Raw genomic sequence first — 17,972 nt, 5'->3', positions numbered from 1 at the left:
TAAAAGGTTATTCTCAATGATAATCTAAAAGATGTCCTTGGCTTTAAACTTAATATAATCAATGGTAAAAGTGCCGGAAACACAAATGTTATATTTCCTTATGCTTCATTTGTTGAAACATCCAGAGTTGGCAATAGCAATGTCACCCTCCTACGAGTTCTTGAACGAAAAACCAATCAATATCATATTCATCATTATAATATAAAGCATCTTAAGTATATCCCCGTAAAAACTTCCTATTTGGAACTCTGTCAGTTAACACTAAGAACTGAATTAGGTGATCCTCTAGCAATATCAAAAGGTTTGGCTGTGATTACATGCCATTTTCGACCCATCGTTGTCGGTGTTAAAAAAACAAGATGTCTAATAGAAAAGTGGTATTCATTTGTCCTAATATTGGCTGCTATGTTAATACTCTTAGCCCAAGATAACTGGGCAATAGAATGGACAATTACAAAGGTCGTTCATCAATGTCTGGCTATGGTCTTGCCAGTTGGTTTGCTAAGCTGTTTCGCTCTGCACTACCTCTGGCTAAAAATATATATTGTACCGGCTGCGACAGATTTTGCATCCTCTACACTATACGATTGGAGCAGTGGCAACGATTTTAAAAAAAGTGCTTCGGACAATCCTAGGTCCAGTGCGCGAACCCTTGGAGAGCAATTGAAATCTCAACACAATGGAAAAGGTTTAAAAAGGTTGAAAAATAGTGAACCACTCATCAGTCTCTACTAAGGTCAGAAACGAAAGACATCACCCCTGTCAAAGAAAAGAAGGAAAAAGACGACACATACAGTAAACAGAAGAAGAAGCTCCAGGAAGAGAATTGTTAGATCTAAACTGGATTTCTTTTCATAGACTGAACAATGGCACATCTACCGCATAAAGATTCTCATCTTTCAATCACTTCATTTTTAAATCTATTCAATGCAGAAAATGTTGATGTGACTGTAAAACATGGATACTATGAACAATTTAATTCTACAACAACCGCTCTCCGATAATATCCACTTTCAAATTTATTCCAATGAAGACTACTTTATGGACATGTCTTCGACATTTATAGATTTACATATGATAGTCAAGAAATCCGACAATGGAATTCCAGTTCGTGCTGATAGAATACCCTATGAAAATTGTATATTACATAATATATTTCGTCAAATCAGTGTCTACATAAATGGAACTTTGGTGAACACAAGCAACAATCTATCAAATCATACAAGCTATATGTAGTTCATGTTAATGACACCCAAGTTATACAAGGAATTAAAAGGCACCTACAATGGATATGAGTATATTACTGGAACTAACAGTAAAGATGCACTTAAAAATGCTATAGCCACTGAATAACATGTTGTCGGAAACAAACATTGTGAAATACTTAATATGCTTCAATAGCTATCGCCCAATAGTAAGGTGGGTATGGAATTGAAGCTTGCTTCATTTAAATTCGTCTCACGCAATAAGCTTTCTGTCAATCGTGATGCAACCCTCTCTTTCATTTCAACAATGTTACATATACGAAAGCTGCAGGTTATGAGTTCTGTTGCTTCAGCAGTGGAAAAACTGAGAGCCAGTGGAAATAATATTAAACTACTTGTTCCTCATACAACCACCAATCAAAGTCATATTGCCACAGGCTCGCGCACCTTCACCGACTCATCCTTTAATAATGGCGAAATTCCATCAAAATTAGCATTGGCACTTGTAAAAAGCGTTAGCGCAATAGGTTCGTGGACTGGCTTCCCATATAAATTTGAGACGTTTGGGCTTTCATCTCTTGTCTACAATGTAAATGGAATCCCACTCTACAAACTATCTTTCGATAAATCCTATAGGACATTGTATAAGTTGACAATGAAAATCCTAGATCATGATTCGCAACTATTTGAAAATGTTAGAACTGAAGAAATGTTCGCTAAAACACATGGTATCATGGTACTAGACTTGTCTGGCACTTAAGATATGAGTATAGTACGAACGGGGAGTGTGCGTTTAGAGTGTACATTTTGTCGACCCATTACCTGAGAATATCGCACTAATCTCATTAAATCAATTTGAAACCTATTGGGAAATCACTCCCGAAGGCAGTGTTGGACTAGACCTTGCACCATGAACACCAGCAAAATCATCAATGTATTTAATATGGACCCCTACGTGTCCAAACACAGATCCTATTGTCTACCATTGGATTTTGTGGTAACCTGTCGGAGGAATATGTTTTCGCTTCCCGGTATATTTTTGGAGTTTAGGGTTGGTTGCGTCACATGCAGGTAAAGAATAACGTATGATATTTGGAAAAATTCAAAGTGCAAACAATACTCTAATCATTTTTAATAGCAGTCCGCCGACTGTGAATACCGGTCATTGGCTGTGCATGTTTAAAACAATGAAGACTATTGAATTTTTGATCATCTCGGCCTACCCTCGACATTCTACTCTCCACACATAAACCACTGTATTGAAATCTGTAGAAAAACTGCTCATCAAAATTAGATGAAAGTGCAGGGTCTGCAAACTAAAATTCATGGTTTTCAGACATTTACATAACATGTCGTTAGATATCGCGGCCGTTCATAATGACAATTCTTAAGTGAATGCGCTGGCAGATGTCTTCAAGACAGCATTATGGAAGTCAATATGTCCTCTGGCGCGCGTCACATTGATTTTTTGCCCCAACCGATAATGTGCCTTAGAAATGTATGTGAATTTGTTTAGGCAACTGTCGAGAACCACTAATGCTGGTATATCATTTGAATCAATGTATATTGATCTTGATTGGCTGCAAAGTCAGGTTCCCATTTTCTACAATACAGTGTAAATTCACTCTTATCATATGTCTGTTTATTGTTAATGATACTATTTGCATTCATATTGTTAAATTCATGTGTTTCATTTTGCCTATTTGAAGCAATATCAAATACAGTTTTTTCAAATGGTGAAACACATTCTGTAAGAGCCAAATAAAAATCACTAGGTTTATAGTCATAATAGGCAGTCTCGTTACAACGATGGCGTAGAAACCAAATTGTTTTGTTACCAACAGTTGAATCGTAGGTGGAATAATTCCTCCCAAAATAATTTAAAACTATGACGATACCAATCTGGTAGAAACAAACTAAAATCTCGTTTAGGGTTGTTTTCAATCATACCAGGAAAAGTATTCTCTCACTGATCACTCTTGCCATAGTGACAATTGGCGCATAGCTGTCCTCTAGGGTGAGAGCCACAAATATCTTCAAGACATGATTTACAGCCTTTAATTTGTACTGTATATCCTCTACGTAATTTACATGGATTGCACAATTTGCACTTTTCAGTATACTCATCAATAATTGTACAATTCTCACATGATGACCAACTGCCAAGAGTATACATACATAGTGGACATATATAGAACATTTTTTGGTTTCTGATGTCAACTTTCTCACAGCTAAAAAGAAACTGATCCACGTTCGATAAATTCAGAGGGGAGAGAGAGAGGAGTAACTCTTTGACGTTACATAACCGGTTTTACAGAGAGAGAGTCATCTACATAGAATCTATGGCAATGTGTTCAAAAGCATATCCACTATACTGTTCTGCTTTGTTTCAATTAATATGTCAATAAATTGAGTAAAAGCATTTGAGTCACGTCGTAAAAGCTTCATGCAATAGTCCAACGGTGGAGAATCATTCCCCATTGTATTGCCAAGTGTTCCCTGAGAAAATATCTTCCGCTGAAGAGATAACTCGAGAAAACCGTCATCTAGAATAAAACATTTTTTCATAATCACAAGATTCGACTTAATTCTCTCTTTCTCAAATTCATTCTTTTTTCAATCCTAACACTCTCACTGCTGACTCTAGATTAACCACGATTCTTTCTATTTCAAGAATATTCGATAACCTACCTAAAAAAATCTAACAAAAAGAAATGGAACTTTTTTGATTTCGAAACAATTTTATTGCGTGTGAGCATAATTACATCAATAATATATTACACAAATACAATTACCGATATAACTTATTGTCCTTTATATACTTCACTATTGCATTTAAAGCACTTTGAAGTCTATGTATATGTACTATATCGACTTTCGCAGCGAAGCATAATTGGTCCTCCCATTTAAATTTACTCAAAGATATCATGTATCTTACATATACTTCTTCCCACTCGAGACAAAGTCGACATCCTCTTGTGATTTTTACCGCAATGTTTGGTGCTCTTGTATTATTACTGCTACTGCAACCAGCTACACTATCGACTTCTAATAGTGTAAACATTCAACTCATTATTGCAAATATATATCTTGCCAAATAAATAAATGAGTATTGTCAAACTGTTCTCACTCCTTGAATTCTATTCTCACACTAATATCAACTATACTGACAATCCTTCCTTATATTAGTTGTGTCACTCCCGTTAGTATTTCTAGCTCTCTGATTGGTCTAGAAAGAGGTGTGTAATCTCGTACTCGTCGGATTCTAGCCCTCTGATTGGCTGTGATCTTGTTCAGCTGTTGTTATCCTAGTATGCAAACCCCTCCACCTACATATAAATAAATAAGTAGGAATCAAAACTTACATATTAAATAACACTTCCATGCGTTGGCGTATAAACAAAATCGAATTTCTATAATGATACCCTCGTCTCCTCACAGTATATAATTGAAAATCTATCAAAAAATGAAGATTTTTTTATACTTAAACCAAGCAAAAAAGATCAGCTAACCCCCGGCCCATAACCCCTATTTAAGTCTAAAAAGTTCATAAATCTATTTATGAATTATAAATTGAACTTTTTACGAAATTTAATTTTAATATTAATGATAATGATAAAAATTTTCCACTTTTATATTGGACGGCAAAATTTCATAAAAATCCCCCGAAATCACGCTTTATTGCGGGTGCAGCAAGATGCCCGACCAGAGTTGCGGCGACTGACCTGTCGTGTATTTTAGGAGAAATAAAAAATAAATTTAAGTCATATTGCTCGGGAATTAAAAAACTTTCTAAGTTTAATCCATATTGGATTGTTAATAATTCGCTGCAAGTAATAGATTATCTGGCTTTCGTTTCAGCCAAACGAGTGGACTCGTTTGATTTCAATACATTATATACAAATTTACCAATTACTTTAGTATTTATAAATTTAAAAAAGATTATTAAGAAAGCATTTCTTTTGTTTAATTTGCCTTTTTTTTAAAAATTGATGCGTATAATAAGAAGGCGAGATGCACCAATTATTTTAACAGTACCACTAGTTCAAGATGTTATAGCTTAGATATGATTTATAATCTACTAGAATTTGTTCTATTTAATACTTTTATAAAATGTAATGGTAATCTATATAATCAAAGTGTTGGAATTCCTTTGGGGGGTAGTGCCAGTCCATTTATAGCGGACCTGTTTTTAAGCTATTTAGAATATGATTATATCATGGATAAAGAGAATCCAAGTAACATAAAATATTTGCTTTCAAATAATAAAAGATATTTAGATGACCTTCTGGTGATAAATTGTTCAGATTGCTTAGAGATTTCAATTAAAATATATCCACCAGAGTTAAAGCTGGAATCCAGTAATGGGAATGGCAATTATGAGAATTTTCTAGATTTAGATATTAATGTTGCACCTAATAATACACTATTTTTTAAAATATATAGTAAAACAGACGATTTTAATTTTGAAATAGTTAATTTTCCATTTCCTAAAAGTAATATACATTCGAATATAACATATTCATCGTATTTTTCCCAACTATTTAGATATGCAAGAATTTGTACTAATTAAATCGATTTTAAAAATAGATGTAAAGTACTTAGCAATAAGCTATTCGTAAGAGGTTTTTCCGCCAATAAACGTGCTTGGCAATTTAAAAAGCTTTGTTTTCAGTATAATCAACTTTTACATAAGTATAATAAAAGTTCTCAAGATATTTTGAATGATATTTTGCGGTAACCTGTCGGAGGAATATGTTTTCGCTTCCCGGTATATTTTTGGAGTTTGGGGCTGGTTGCGACACATGCAGGTAAAGAATAACGTATTATATTTGGAATTTAATTCTTAGAATTTGAGTGAAAGTGAAAAGGTTCCGGGGGATGGTTAATGTTATGTAAATATTTGGAGTTAAATTGGCTGAAGGTTTGGCTTTCAGTGTTAAATGAAGGTTGGTTAAGGAAGCTCGGATTAAATTTTTTTGGGGTATATTTTTATATTTTTGGGGTATTTTGTTTATAGTTATTCCATAGGTGTCACTACATAGGGGTATGCCATATTATGGCATGGCGCACTCATTTTGCCTGGGTAATGAAATTTAAGCGCCGAAACCAATATAGGCAATGAGTTTTCATCAAATGAGCCCTGATATGTGGTGATCACCTGGGGAATATCAAATTGTTGTAGATTTAAGGTGCTATAGCTTGGTTTCGGAACATTGACGTATACTTATTGGTGTTGATTTTTCTCTATTTCGGACTTGATTTTTGGATTATCGGATTGGTTATACTGTTTTATCCTAGGGGAAAGTAGGAAGACAGTTTTGTTTTATTAGCCAAGTAATTACCGTAATATATTATAGTTTGTCCTTTAAATACTGTTTTTATATTATGTTTTTTTTTTAATTCTGTTCTTAATTTTTGTGACAATATTGGGATAAAAGACAAAGTTATGTAATTTATTTCTTGATTTGACCCATCTTCTTCTAATATTTCTGGTTCATTCAATTTTTTTTTACTTTTTTCAATTATTTGAGAAATCATATTTTCCGGATAGGCATTACCTACTAGAATATCCTTAATAAAATTGAGTACATTGCTCATGTATTCTGGTGATGCTAATTTTAATACCCTATCAACTAATGAAATAACCACACCCCTTTTTAGCTGGATCGGATGATTTGATGCGAAAGACAAGTAACGGTTGTTATTAGTCGGTTTACGGTAAATTGAAAACGCTAGTTAGTTATTATATCTATGGATCAAAATATCGAGAAACGGTAACATATTCTCAGTTTCTTTTTCAATTGTAAAAATTAATTCCCCTCCATAATTATTCAAATGTTCAAAAGAAAACTTCAATTTGTGATTCCCCATAATTCCAAATAACTAAAATATCATCCATATATCCACCCCAATATTTAGGTTTTTAAAATATGTTTCTATAGCTATAGTTTCTATATATTCTACATAAATATTTGCTAACAACGGACTTAAAGGTCTTCCCAATGCCAATCCCCTAATTTGATGATAAAAATTATCTCTAAACGTGAAATTATTATTATACCTGCTAATTATTTTAACTAAATTTAATATAGTTTCCATTTCGATTCCCCAAGATACTCCTTCTATCTCATTTTTATGTTTCTCAAGTTTTTCGGATAAAATACTAAAGGATTTATCAAAAGGAATATACGTATACATTGATTTTATATCAAAACTAAACAATATAGATTTTCTGATATTTCTACACGTATAAGTTTATCTTTTAAGAATTCCGAGTTTTTATATACGAATCTTGGAGATATAATAAAGGTTTAAGTGTCATTGCTACCAATTTCTCGATTTTTACCGTCGGTGAACTAGTTGTTGAAACTATAGGTCTTAAAGGGATACCTATTTTATGTATTTTTGGCAAACCATATATTCTTGGGCTGACTGATCCCATCGGAAAGAACTTGTAATACATCTGTGGTGTGATACTTCCATTTGTTTTAAGGTCTTCTAAGTCCTTTCTTAATTTTGTAACATACAATTCAGTTGGGTCTGAGTTAAGTTTTTTATATGTTGCAGTTTCCTTTAGAATTGTTTCTATTTTACTATCATAACCATCTTTTTCTAGGATTGCTACCGTATTGCTCTTATTCACTTTCGTTATTATAAGAGAATCATCTTTTTTAAGTCTTTTTAAAAATTTTATATCTTTGTTCTTAAGTCTTTCTTAATAACTACCAAAATTTGTTAAAATATTCACGACCCCTAGTCTTAAGTCATTATTTATATCTTTTGGAAACTTATGAACCCCTGTCTCAATATTTGAAATAATTTCCTCTATCGGAACATTTTTAGGATTTAGTCCGAATTTTATACCTCTTTCAAGGATTCCCTTTTGTTCTTTGGTTAACTCCTTTTTGCTAAAATTAATCACCCCAGGGCCGGGGAAATGATTAGGCTTATACATTGATAGTTTTTGTTTTTCTTGTTCCCTTTTCAATTGCAAAAATTTTTGGTTTAATCTTTCCCTAGATAGTATTAGAAAATATTTAAAAGAATTTTTGAAGATTGATCTAATTTGTTGGAAATCATTCGTTTTAAGAAAATCACAAAGGCTATGTTTTAAAAAATCTATTTCTTTTACAACTTGTGATCTCTTGTGATCAGCACATGGTTTAAGTTTAGTAAATTTACCTTTCTCGTGTGCTTATCCTCATTATATGTATTTAAGGATACTTAAAACAGAACGATTTTGGAATTATTTTATTTATTTTACACTTTTCTAAAAACTTTTGTTGTGTTATTATATTGGCATGTTTTTAATTCAAAAATAATAAAATTGAATTGGCCTTTGGCCATCCTTATACTAGACGTAAATAATTTCTTAGATCACACTGCTCTTTCATTTACGAAAAATTAAGCAAGAAAAATGGGTTTTAATTTTGATAAAGACTTGAATAACTACAACAAAATAAACACTTAATTAAACAAACACACACCAAATATTTCGGCCCCGCGTCTGGGAGTTTTTCTCAACGGAAAAAAAGGGAGAAAATGAAACAAAAATGTTCTTTTGTAAAACTTAACTCACATCAAAATACAACATACTGAACACATGCAGAGAAAGAGAAAACAAAAGAAAAGAAATATAAATAAATAAGTAGGAATCAAAACTCACATATTAAATAACACTTCCATGCACTGGCGTATAAACAAAATCGAATGTCTATCAGGGACGTAAATCTCGCGATTTTTTTCATTTTCCCATAATTTTCTAATTTTTTTCACAGAATAATGGGTTTGAACGATTTGCCCCCCCCCCCCGAAACAAATTGGGCCCACCCCCGAAACAAATTCCTGCGTACGTGCCTGATGTCTATAATGATATACTCGTCTCCTCACAGTATATAAATGGAAATCTATCAATTTATGAAGAATATATTTATACTTAAACCAAAACAATAAAGGTCAGCTAACCCCCGGCCCATAGCCCCTAATTAAATCTCACAAGTTCATCAACCAATTTATGAATTATAAACTGAATGAATTCGTTTGGTTGCAAACCTAGCTGCAGTTCGTTTAATTTTCCCAGCATTTAACCCATTCTGACCTTTGTTCACAAGGTCATCATTCGTTTCAGAACAATTATTAAGATCAGTACTGGTTGAATATTTTACCTGCTTTTTAATTAAACTATTATAAATTGAATTGATCCTAAATTCCCCTTCATTTCTATTGATACTAATACCCACATAGATTATCTTTTTTATTTCTTTAATTTCTCTGAAGCTTTGTAAAAGTCCTACAGACGTATCTACTATTTTGTTTGATCAAATAAAATACTGTGATGAGGAAAATTATAAACATGTTCTGCAACAGCTGACTCAAACGTTTCCTGTGTTTTATTGTACTATTTTAGAGAGCAATCTATGGCATTCTTGTGTTGCTGTAGCCTATTTTCTAAAATCTATTGTGTTCTTCCCACATTTAAATTTACCACAAAAGCATGGAAATTTGTATACTCTCTCTTGCATATTTCTCGGTACCTTGTCTTTCCCATTATTTAGCAAAGAGCTTATAGATTGTCCTGATTTAAATGCTGTTTTTATATTATGTTTTTTAATTTTCTTTTTAATTTTGTGACAATATTGGGATAAAAGGCAAAGTTATGTTATTTTTTTTCTTGATTTGACCCATCTTCTTCTAATATTTCTGGTTCCATCAACTTTTTTTTTCCTTTTTTCAAATATTTGAGAAATCATATTTACCGGATAGCCATTACCTACTAAAATATCCTGAATAGAAATTAGTTCATTGCTCATGTATTCTGGTGATGCTAATTTTAATACCCTATCAACTAAAGAAATAGCCACACCCCTTTTTACCTGGATCGGATGATTTGATGTGAAAGACAAGTAATGGTTGTTATTAGTCGGTTTAGGGTAAATTGAAAACGCTATTTCATTATTATTATGTGGTAAATTTTATGTGGGAAGAACACAACAGATTTTAGAAAATAGGCTACAGCAACACAAAAATGCCATAGATTGCTCTCTAAAACATAATAAAAAAACAGAAACGTTTGAGTCAGCTGTTGAAGAATAATTTTCCTCATTACAATATTTTATTTGATCAAACAAAAATAGCAGATACGTCTGTAGGACTTTTACAAAGCTTCAGGGAAATTATAGAAATAAAAAAGATAATCTATGGGGGTATTAGTATCAATAGAGACGAAGGAGAATTTAGGATCAATTCAATTTATAATAGTTTAATTCAAAAGCAGGTAAGATATTCAACCAGTACTGATTTTAATAATTGTTCTGAAACGAATGCAGACCTTACGAACAAAGGTCAGAATGGGTTAAATGCTGGGAAATGTAAACGAACTGCAGCTAGGCTTACAACCAAAAGAATCCGTTCAATTTATAATTCATAAATTGGTTGATGAGCTTTTGAGATATAATTAGGGGTTATGGGCCGGGGGTTAGCTGTCCTTTATTGTTTTTGTTAAAGTATAAATATATTCTTCATATTTTGATAGATTTCCATTTATATACTGTGAGGAGACGAGTGTATCATTATAGACATTCGATTTTGTTTATACGCCAGTGCATGGAAGTGTTATTGAATATGTGAGTTTTGATTCCTACTTATTTATTTATATTTTTTTTTTTTTTTATTTCTCTTCATGTGTTTAGTATGTTGTATTTTGATGTAAGTTAAGTTTTACAAAAGAACATTTTTGTTTCATTTTCTCCCCTTTTTTCCCGTTGAGAAAACTCCCAGACGCGGGGCCAAAATATTCGGTGTGTGTTTGTTTAATTAAGTGTTTATTTTATTGTATTTATTCACTGCTTTATCAAAATTAAAACCCGTTTTTCTTGCTTAATTTTTCGTAAATAGAAAAGCAGTGTGGTCTAAGAAATTATTTTTCATATAAATTAAGTCATACCTGGGAGATGGGACAGTTTCAAACCCCTTTGCCGGCTCACCAAGTTTCTTTCTGCTTTCGCAATTACGAATACAGTTTTGCACCATTTTTCAGTGACTGAAAAATACATACTTACCCGCTAATGAAAGAATAAGTGGGAGGAGCTGTTTGTACGCACCAAGAATGAAGCGCCAAAAATCATCAGCCTTAATCTTACTGTTATATTATCTTTATACAGTGGTTTTCTTACAGAAAAAGAAATATGTGAAAAGTTAACTCTTTACGGTTGGGAGGCAAAGTTCAAAAGAAGAGAAAGTGAAATAAAGACAAAAAATAAAATTATCAAACAGAAAGTAGAACAGGAATTAAAAATATATTGATGAAAAGAAAAACTGAAGATTTAAATAAACAATCAATGTAAATTGTTGCTTGTAAAAGGAAGGAAGGAACCATGCGTAGCCTCAGAGCCTCAGAGGCCTTGGTACTCAGAGGCCTTGGTACCGCAGTGACTTGTTAGTAGTAGTATTAGTAAAGAAGTTGCAGAAATAATGAAGATAATAGCAGTTATTAAGAAAAAATCTTTTGGCTGCCATTTCTTCTAAAGTTTTTTTCTCTTACAGAAAAAGAAATGCGTGAAAAGCTAACTCCTTACGGTTGGGAGTCGAAGTTCAAAGAAGAGAAAGGGAAATTAAGGAGAAGAATAAAATTATCAAAGCGAAAGGTAGAACAGGAATGAAAAATATATATTGATGAAAAAAAACACCGAAGATTAAGACAAAGAAGCAATGAAAATGGTTGCTGAAACAAAATGATTTAAGGCGGGAAACAGAAAAAGAAAAGAAACGATAAGAAACAAAGCACTTGACATTAATTAAGGCCAGAAGGATTCATTAAATCAGGCTAATTTAAAATTATGATGTTAGGAAATTATATGAAATATGGTACGACAACCCATGGAGGCTCAAACCACTTCAGCAAATTTTAAGCAAATTTTTTATCCTTTTCTTCTGAAAAGGAATCTACTGTCCTACTTAAACAAAATGAAATAGAGAATCTCATGACTAAAATAGACTATTTGATATTACTTTAATCAAAAATATTTTCCAGTTTTACAAAAAGAGAAAAGAAACAAAGTAAAGACATAAAATGAAATTTAAAAGCACTAAGTATCAACCGTGAAACAATAATAAAACAATAGATGCATCAAAGAGAATAGACAGCTTGTAAGGGAGGGAATTAGCCCTAGTTCCAAAAAATAAAATTACAAACACCTTCTAGCGCTTGATGTCTGCATTTTTCAATCCTTTTCATTTTACTTTTTTTTTTAGATCTTATACTTAATGGGATAGTAATCATGCCAGTGTTATGCTAAATTATTTTTTTCCTACATAATCTAAACTAAATGTTAGATATCGTTAGTGTTTTTTTTTTACCGACACTACACACGTCTGAACCCAGGTTTCGGGCGAATGCATGCTTATGACCCATTATTTGTATGTTGCTGCCCCCTTTAGAGGTCATTCCCCATGATTTCCCCCAAACTTTAGCAATATTTTCTTTTTCACGCGCTGCTTAGGAGAATAGATGCTACTTAGGAATATATTGTGATAAAATTATTATTTAATGGACTCCAGCGTCATGATTTCTCTTAAGAATGCATAACAGTAAATAATAGTTCTAAATATAAGCTTGTTAATTATCGTAATAAATCGGTGAACCGTCAAATGGTTTTGAAATTTTGCTAATTTGTACTTTTCTGAGCTAAGTTTGGCTTGAATTAAATAGGATTGAAAAAAAAGAAAAATTTTTGGGCCACCTCAAAATACTTTGCACCACATTCTTTGCAGTCTTGTATCACTTAGAAGCAAGACAGGTGTTTTTGTCAACAAATTATTGGTAACAAGAAAGATTTAAGAAAAAAAAATATTGTTCAAAATTATAATTTGACTTGAGATTCAAGAACAAAGATAAAAAAAAAGTTGAACGAAGAAGAAATGAGAAAATAACTCGAAAATAAAGATAAATAAAAAATCTAACAACTACACAGAAAAGAAAAATCCTCATATGATGTAATATTTAGGATAAAAAAAAACATTTTTAGGATAGAAACCTAAATATGAAAAAAAACTATATTCAGTAGCACTAACTCAACAATTAGGATCATTCAAAAAGTTAATAATAGTAAGAAGAAAAAACGTTCTTAAAAAATTTTTTGACAATTGATTTTAATATACTTCAAATACTATCAAAAAGGTTAAAAAGTAAGTAAGATATAAGAGATTGAGAAGATGCAGGCAAAGGAAAACAAGCGACACAGAAAAAAAAAAAAATCAAAAACAGAGCTGAAGGGGTAAAAATAGCACAGTAAAAACAGCTTCCTTGCTGATGTAAGCTTTAGACAAATAATAGCTTCTAATCAAGTAATAGCAAGGAAAATAATATCAACACAAAATAAAGAGAACAGAATTCCAAAGAGGAAACGAAATTCAAAAAATAAAAGTAAGAACAAGAACCAAGCAAAATTTTAAGGAGCTCAAAATAGATGGATCTTGCAACTGGAACAGCAGTGGAATCATACTGGATTGGAGACAATTTGCGAGCTTTATCTAAAAAGAGAAATATAAATGAAAAAATGTTATTATTTACTCTTTGTGATTCTAAAAAAACTTAATATTTCTTAAACATGTTGTCTTTGATCAAATCTAAAAATAAAATTGCTAATATTTCCAAGAATGAACCTAATTATTTAGTAACCTTTTTTTTTATTATGTAATCCAGTAATCTTGGTTATTATGCTGTTTAATTTTGTCATTTTTGTTGATTTTTGATTAATGGAAACCCCACTTTCCAATTCATATATCATTTTTTGTTAAAGTACATATAATATTCATGCCTTTTAGAGGAATTAAGAGGAAGGGAATAGAAAAAGTAACAGCATTCACTTCTAAACGATTAATAGCCTTGAGATATCTTTTCTTTGATGTGTCGTTGTTAATGTTAAAATTTTTAAAACAAAGTACTCGAAATATAGTTGCTTTCAGTAATGCGCAAGTGACGCTCTGTTAGATCAGAAAGTTTAATGCATAACGTTTTTAAAACGGTTTTTAACGTTCTTCTTAACGTTTTTAAAAACACATCTAGTGACTTAAACATTGATGTTTCTAGAATTGTTCCAGTAATGACAGGTGGTACGCCAAACAGGGCTAGGAAAAAATGTGAAATTTATGAAATCATTAATGAAAACTATTGGACATTACGAGCCTCCTTTTCATTGCAAATCACCCATCAAGAAGTGTTTTCTGCCTTAACTAGGTTTTCGGAAATAATTGTGTTTTTTAATTAAGAATTTAATTAACTTCAACTTAAATTAACAACAATCAATCAATAATTTTAGTTCAAACAAAAATATGAATTTTATAGCTGTGCAGCCACTTAAAAAGCGTGATTTTTCAGCGCTTCAATAGGACGTTGAATCATCCTAAAATAGACTCTCAACGCTCAATAACGTGAGATGACTGAGTCAAGAAAAAGTATTAGAGAGATTTGACGGATATCTTGACGGGATTTTATTACTTAGCTAAGACCTATTCTAATAAACATTCCTCGGATTAAGAATCCTATCGGCAATTTAATGTTCTTTACTGACCTCTCTGTTCATATCAGTGAACTTATCTTAAAATTACAAGGTTTTGGGGTTATTTTTGAATAGATTAAATCGTCACGAAGTAAATCTCAAATTTTCAAGCAAGATATTGAAACTAAAACACATAGTAGGCGTATAAAACATATAGAAGGGGTTGTCGTACAAACTTATAAAAAAGGATCATTCGATTGGAAATTCAAAGGGCTAGTGCCCTTTTTAATAGTCGAAAGTGATTGGAGGGCAACTACGCCCCCCCACGCCCATTATTCCCCCAAATACGTCCAATCAAAATTTTGAGATAGCCATTTTGTTCAGCGTAGTTGATTTCCAGATAGAAAATTTCTTTTTGTGGAGGACACTCCCCAACAACCCTCGGGGCAAGGGTTTTAAGTTATGCCCTGGGGGCATATAAGTTTTTTTTTTTTTAAAGCGTTGTCGTAGAAACTTCGAAAACGGCTCATTCAATTGAAAATTCAAAGGGCTAGTAAACTTTTTAATAGTCAAAAGTGATTGGAGGACAACTAGGCCCCCCCCACGCCCATCATTCCCCCAAACACATCCAATCAAAATTTTGATATAGCCATTTTGTTCAGCGTAGTTGATTTCCGGATAGAAAATATCTTTTTGAGGAGGACACTCCCCCACAACCCTCGGGGAAAGGGTTTTAAGTTATGCCCTTGGGGCATATAGTTTTTATTGAAAGCGTTGTCGTAGAAACTTCAAAAGGGCTCATTCTATTGGAATTTGAAAGGGCTAGTGCCTTTTTTAATAGTTGAAAGTGATTGGATAGCTACTAACGTCCCTCTCACGCCCACCGTTTTCCTAAACACAGCCAATCAAAACTCAGAGATATCCATTTCGTTCAACGTAGTGTAAAGTTCTGGAAATTAGGTCTTTTAGGATGATAACCCCCTCAGAGCTCTCAGTGCAAGGGTTGTAAGTTATGCCCTGGGGGCATATAAGGTTTATATAGAAAGTTGTTGTATATGATTTATAGAATAGATTTTAGTCTTCCTCAAATCCAATTTTTTTATGTTTAAAAACTAAATATTGACTTAAGATTAAATCAAAATGCACTGTGATAATGCTAATTCCCAATAAGGCATCTCAGCAGTATCCCAAGAACGACTGAGGGTACTATGTTCAAACATTCGGGGTTATTTCTGCTCTTAAAATTTAACCAAATCCAAATAGCGTAAGTGTATCCAAGCTATCAAAGAAAGTAAACAGATTTTTTTGCGAATGGTATCAAGTTTTCCATTACAGGTCAACTAGAGAAGTTATGAAACTAAATTAAACAGTACCATTTGTTTCCAGATTTTTAAAAGGGCGTATGTTGTTAAAAATTGCTGAAAATTTTTCTCTGGCATACAAATAGCAGACCAAACTATAAAGTCTGAAAAAACGAAAAAATTTAAACTATTATTTTCTTTTTCCCTGAAAAGACTATATGTCAATATAAAATTAATAGAAACTAATTTAAAAAACCTTTTTCTACAAAACAAGTTTTTCAAAGAAAAGTATAGAACTCCATTAAACAAAAAATGAGCAAAACTATAATCAAATAATCTAACAAGCGTAAAACTACCACTAATCAGCATTGATAAATAAATGAATCCCAAAACGAACAGAAATTACAACAATTAACCAAGTCAAACTCAAAACGAGCAGAAATTAACATAAGTTGGGCGCAAAACCCCTTTACCTTCCTAAGGCCAGAACAAAATTTGCACTGTACTGAAAAAATACAAATGAATGTGCATGGTCAGTTTAATATACATATACTGAAATTTAGTAATCAAAATGTTAATATTATTTGATTTATTAAAATTATAAAAGTAAAAAAATTTATATTTTTTCCATTAAAGTGCAAATTTTGTTCTGGCCTTGGGAAGGCACAGGGGTTTTACGCCCAGCTTATGTTAATTTCTGCTCGTTTTGAGTTTGACTCGGTTGATTATTGTAATTTCTGTTCGTGTTGGGTTTCATTTATTTATCAATGCTGATTTGTGGTAGTTTCACGCTTGGTAGATTATTCAATTTTAGTTTTCATTTTTTATTTAATGGAGTTCTTTACTTTTCTTTGAAAAACTTATTTTATCGAAAACGTTTTTTTAATTAGTTTAGTAGAAAGGCCTCACCTGGTTTGAAGCAAAACCATACACTGGTTTTCAACTTACAAAATTGGAGGAACAAAGCGAGTCCTTACAATAATAATTATTAATTATATAAACTAATTATAATTCAGTAACAAAATATAATAAACTCATGAATTCAACAATTTAGTGAAAGATTCAACCCGTTTACAAGCCTAGGACAATCAATTAAAATAATTAAGAATCTCGATGTAGTTGATTACAATATTTAGGATTAATGAAACGACTTTCAATGGGTGCAATTTGACGGTAGATGCAAATAGTAGGTTTTAAGGATCGATTGATTGAGGTCAAGTTAATGTCAGTAGTTGAAATTTGAACAGTCTACAGCTATTTGGTCAAACACAAGCTGGCCTAGTCATTTTGCAGGATGCCTTCCGTCAAAGGCCATTTATTCCACGGCAGGTCCGAAACTACAAATATTCAACAAAACTGTACTTTATTTGTCCAAAATTCATTTCCTCCCATTTAACTCCCTTTACTAGCTTGAGCCGTCCTTGCTGAGCAGTTAGCGCGTTAGATTTGGAACTATTTGTCCCAAGGTTGGGGGTTTAATTCCAGGTGTGGCCGGTTATTCGATTTGGGATGGGGGTCTCTGGCGTGACTCTGTAAGCTCAGCCAGAGCTTACATAGAGCTTATCCCTCTAGATCGGTACCTGGAGAAATTTGGGCAAGTTAAGCAGAAAAGTGTGGGAAAGCACAGGATAGTTGGCCCCAAACCTCCCATTACACTACCTGACTTTTTGTCTTGAAAAAGAGATCAGCACCGCCAGTTTGGACTTTAAGGGTCTAGTGCCGTAGCCTTTACCTTACCTTTTTTTTACTCTCTTTATTCATTATATTCAACTAAATTCACCCAAATAAAAAAACTTATTTACCGTCTTAAAGGCCGGCTAGCAGTAGTCATTAGCTGTAGCCTGTTGATAGTAGAAAATGAAATCCTATTACATTGACTTTTTTTCTTTTTAAGAAAATTCAGAAGTTTCAGTTTAGTCAAAAGGCCAAACTATGTGGGTTATATCACAACTTAAGCCAGAAATCAA

The 17,972-nt window shown here is 32.4% G+C and overlaps 1 protein-coding gene across 1 annotated transcript in view; it reads right to left on the bottom strand.

Moving 5' to 3' along the window:
• Nucleotides 1-13,732: 13,732 nt before the first annotated feature.
• The window catches only part of LOC148944898 (uncharacterized), a 192,450-nt gene continuing 188,210 nt past the window's right edge, over nt 13,733-17,972 (bottom strand). Inside the window, exon 10 of the mRNA XM_089098888.1 lies at nt 13,733-13,736. Within this exon, the coding sequence (XP_088955014.1) occupies nt 13,733-13,736 (4 nt within the window). The remainder of the gene's footprint in view (nt 13,737-17,972) is intronic.

The sequence above is a fragment of the Artemia sp. Qi Xiang Cuo genome, chromosome 13 (assembly GCF_049724085.1).
Source record: "Artemia sp. Qi Xiang Cuo chromosome 13, ASM4972408v1, whole genome shotgun sequence".
Classification (NCBI taxonomy): Eukaryota; Metazoa; Arthropoda; class Branchiopoda; order Anostraca; family Artemiidae; genus Artemia; species Artemia sp. Qi Xiang Cuo.
The sequence above is the reverse complement of the archived record's forward strand: the minus strand, read 5'-3'. Positions and strand labels throughout refer to the sequence as shown.